The sequence below is a fragment of the Sinocyclocheilus anshuiensis genome, unplaced genomic scaffold (genome assembly GCF_001515605.1).
Source record: "Sinocyclocheilus anshuiensis isolate Anshui unplaced genomic scaffold, SAMN03320099.WGS_v1.1 scaffold1734, whole genome shotgun sequence".
In the NCBI taxonomy this organism is placed as follows: Eukaryota; Metazoa; Chordata; class Actinopteri; order Cypriniformes; family Cyprinidae; genus Sinocyclocheilus; species Sinocyclocheilus anshuiensis.
Genome location: NW_015544334.1, coordinates 609,700 through 611,905, shown reverse-complemented (window position 1 = coordinate 611,905; position 2,206 = coordinate 609,700). Strand labels below are relative to the sequence as shown.

Below are 2,206 nucleotides of genomic sequence, written 5' to 3'. Positions count from 1 at the left end.
AAGACACACAAACGCAATACAGTGTTAGAGTGGTAATGACAGAAAAGGCAAAGATGGTCGCCATGAATAGTGTGGCCTTTACTAACCAATCGGTGTTTAGCGTTTAATACTGTGTGAAGTAAAACTTGCCATATTGATTAATGGACAAACACCAGTATTTTCTGATATATAATGCACTGTTAGAGTACAACTGTTTTCCTATTAGGTGCATTACGAAATAAGTAAAAAAAAAACATGAAGTACTGTTTGCATGGAGAGCACAACGCTGAAAAAGACACGGGCAGAAATGATTTGCAGCTGATGAACACTGACAAATAATCAAACGGGAAAAAAAGGAAAGGAGAGGAAGTTGAGAACAAAAACCAGAGATGAACAAACATGGAGTGGATAAACGCTGTGTTGGTATGTGAACAGCACAGACGAAGAAACGAGTGAATCGAACAATAGCAACTACTCTCTCTGCCTGCAAAGAAGTTAGTGCATTAAGCACAAAGAGAATCACAATAAGAGAGATAGCGAGAGATTTTGGCCATTTCTGAGAGGGAGGTGGTACAATATCCTTAAGCTTTTCTCCCACAGTTGATCTAAAGTGTAGAGGGGTGAGATTATGAAGAGGGCATACCGCTTTCTGCTTCTGCAAACAACAAGAAAACATTATAAATCAAACATAGACTGGGAAAAAAGGAGGCGAGGTGTCAGTCATCTGTATCTGCACAGTAAGATCAGGAAATGAAAAAAGAAAAAGAAAAAAAAAAAAAAAAAGTAGAGGGCAAAACAGTCACTTTCACCATGAAAAAATACACTTTGCATTGGTTAACTCGTCTGTCCTACAAAGGAAAAATTATGGTCTAAATCCCAAAGTGCGCTTCCAAGTTTAGACCAGCCCAGGACACCAAATTGAGAGTTACACTAAAGGATAATGTTGTGCCCTCTAAACGTTTTGCCATTATGTGGGGTATGGCAAAGTTATTAACCAAAGTTTAACAGTCATCCATTACAAAGTAATCAAATTATATGAACTGTATCATACCGAGTGACAGTAAAAAATAACTTTTGTTTTACAGTCGTTGCGTGTGTTGGCACGAAGAACACTGGACATGAGTGGCACTTTTATGTGATATTGGGGAAAAACAAGGTTCTGTGTTACATTTTTAGCAGGCGATTCAAAAAGAGTGGGAAAAAAAAAGGAGAAAACTACTTCATAACTGTTCTGAATATACATCTCTCTGAGACACAATATGGCAAAACCTGGTAGTGGTGGGCGGTATGGGCAAAATCTTATCACAGCATGACTCATTTTTAACATGGTAATGGTATATATCATAAACAAGAAAACTGTTTATATTTTAAATAACCATATGTTACAAGCTATTTGGGGATAATCCAGAGAACTAAATAGTTCACAAAAGAAATACAATTCATCTCATTTAATCATTTGTTTTCTTTTTAACCTTAAATTTACTGGAAAAACCTAAAAGATCAAATTATTCATACTTACTCAATGTAACTGAGTGAAAAAAAAAAAAAACGAGTTAAAAACAAAAGAATCAAAACTAATATTATAAAATGGATAGTTAAGATTCAATTGACTGGATGAGCCACGTTGAAATATTAAAATATGTCCAATAATCATTGAGATTCCACAGAAAATTCTCCTTGCAATGTTGCAACAGTAAACAACAAATATCACTTCGCCAAAAAAAAAATAAATAATTGTTTGACACATCTCATACTTTATTACATGGAATGCTCTGTGTGACACACAAATAATGAGAAATAGTACTAGCCAATATCTTAATCTACTGTGAAATAAACAGTAGGTCTCGGTTTTGACACAAATTTCACGATTCGATTCGATTCTCATTCACAAGCTTGCGATTCGATGCGATTACCAATTCGATTCAATATTGATTATTTTGGATATATATCAGGTACAGTACATAGCAAATTTTCTCAAGGAAAAAAATCTCTCAACTAATGCTGTAAAACATACATGAGAGTCAGTTGGAACTGCATTACTATAATATTGAAGGTTAAAATTGACTGATTTGTTAAAATTACACTTAATGAAGTTTTTAAAATAATAAAGTTACAATTACATAATAATATTTCTACTTCAATTCGTTTTTTATAAACATAATGGTGGCTGTCATAAAAACTTGATGGATTTATTCAAACATAAATTAAACATTGAAGAACAGTAAAA

The 2,206-nt window shown here is 33.6% G+C and overlaps 1 protein-coding gene across 3 annotated transcripts in view; it reads right to left on the bottom strand.

The window, feature by feature from the left end:
• Positions 1-2,206, bottom strand: part of LOC107698159 (calcium-activated potassium channel subunit alpha-1) — a 248,967-nt gene that overhangs the window by 49,344 nt on the left and 197,417 nt on the right. For 2 of the 3 annotated variants that reach the window (XM_016499115.1, XM_016499116.1), the window contains exon 17: positions 623-634. The exons of the other annotated variant lie outside the window; for it this stretch is intronic. In XM_016499115.1, the coding sequence (XP_016354601.1) occupies positions 623-634 (12 nt within the window). The remainder of the gene's footprint in view (positions 1-622; positions 635-2,206) is intronic. 3 annotated transcript variants of the gene reach the window in all.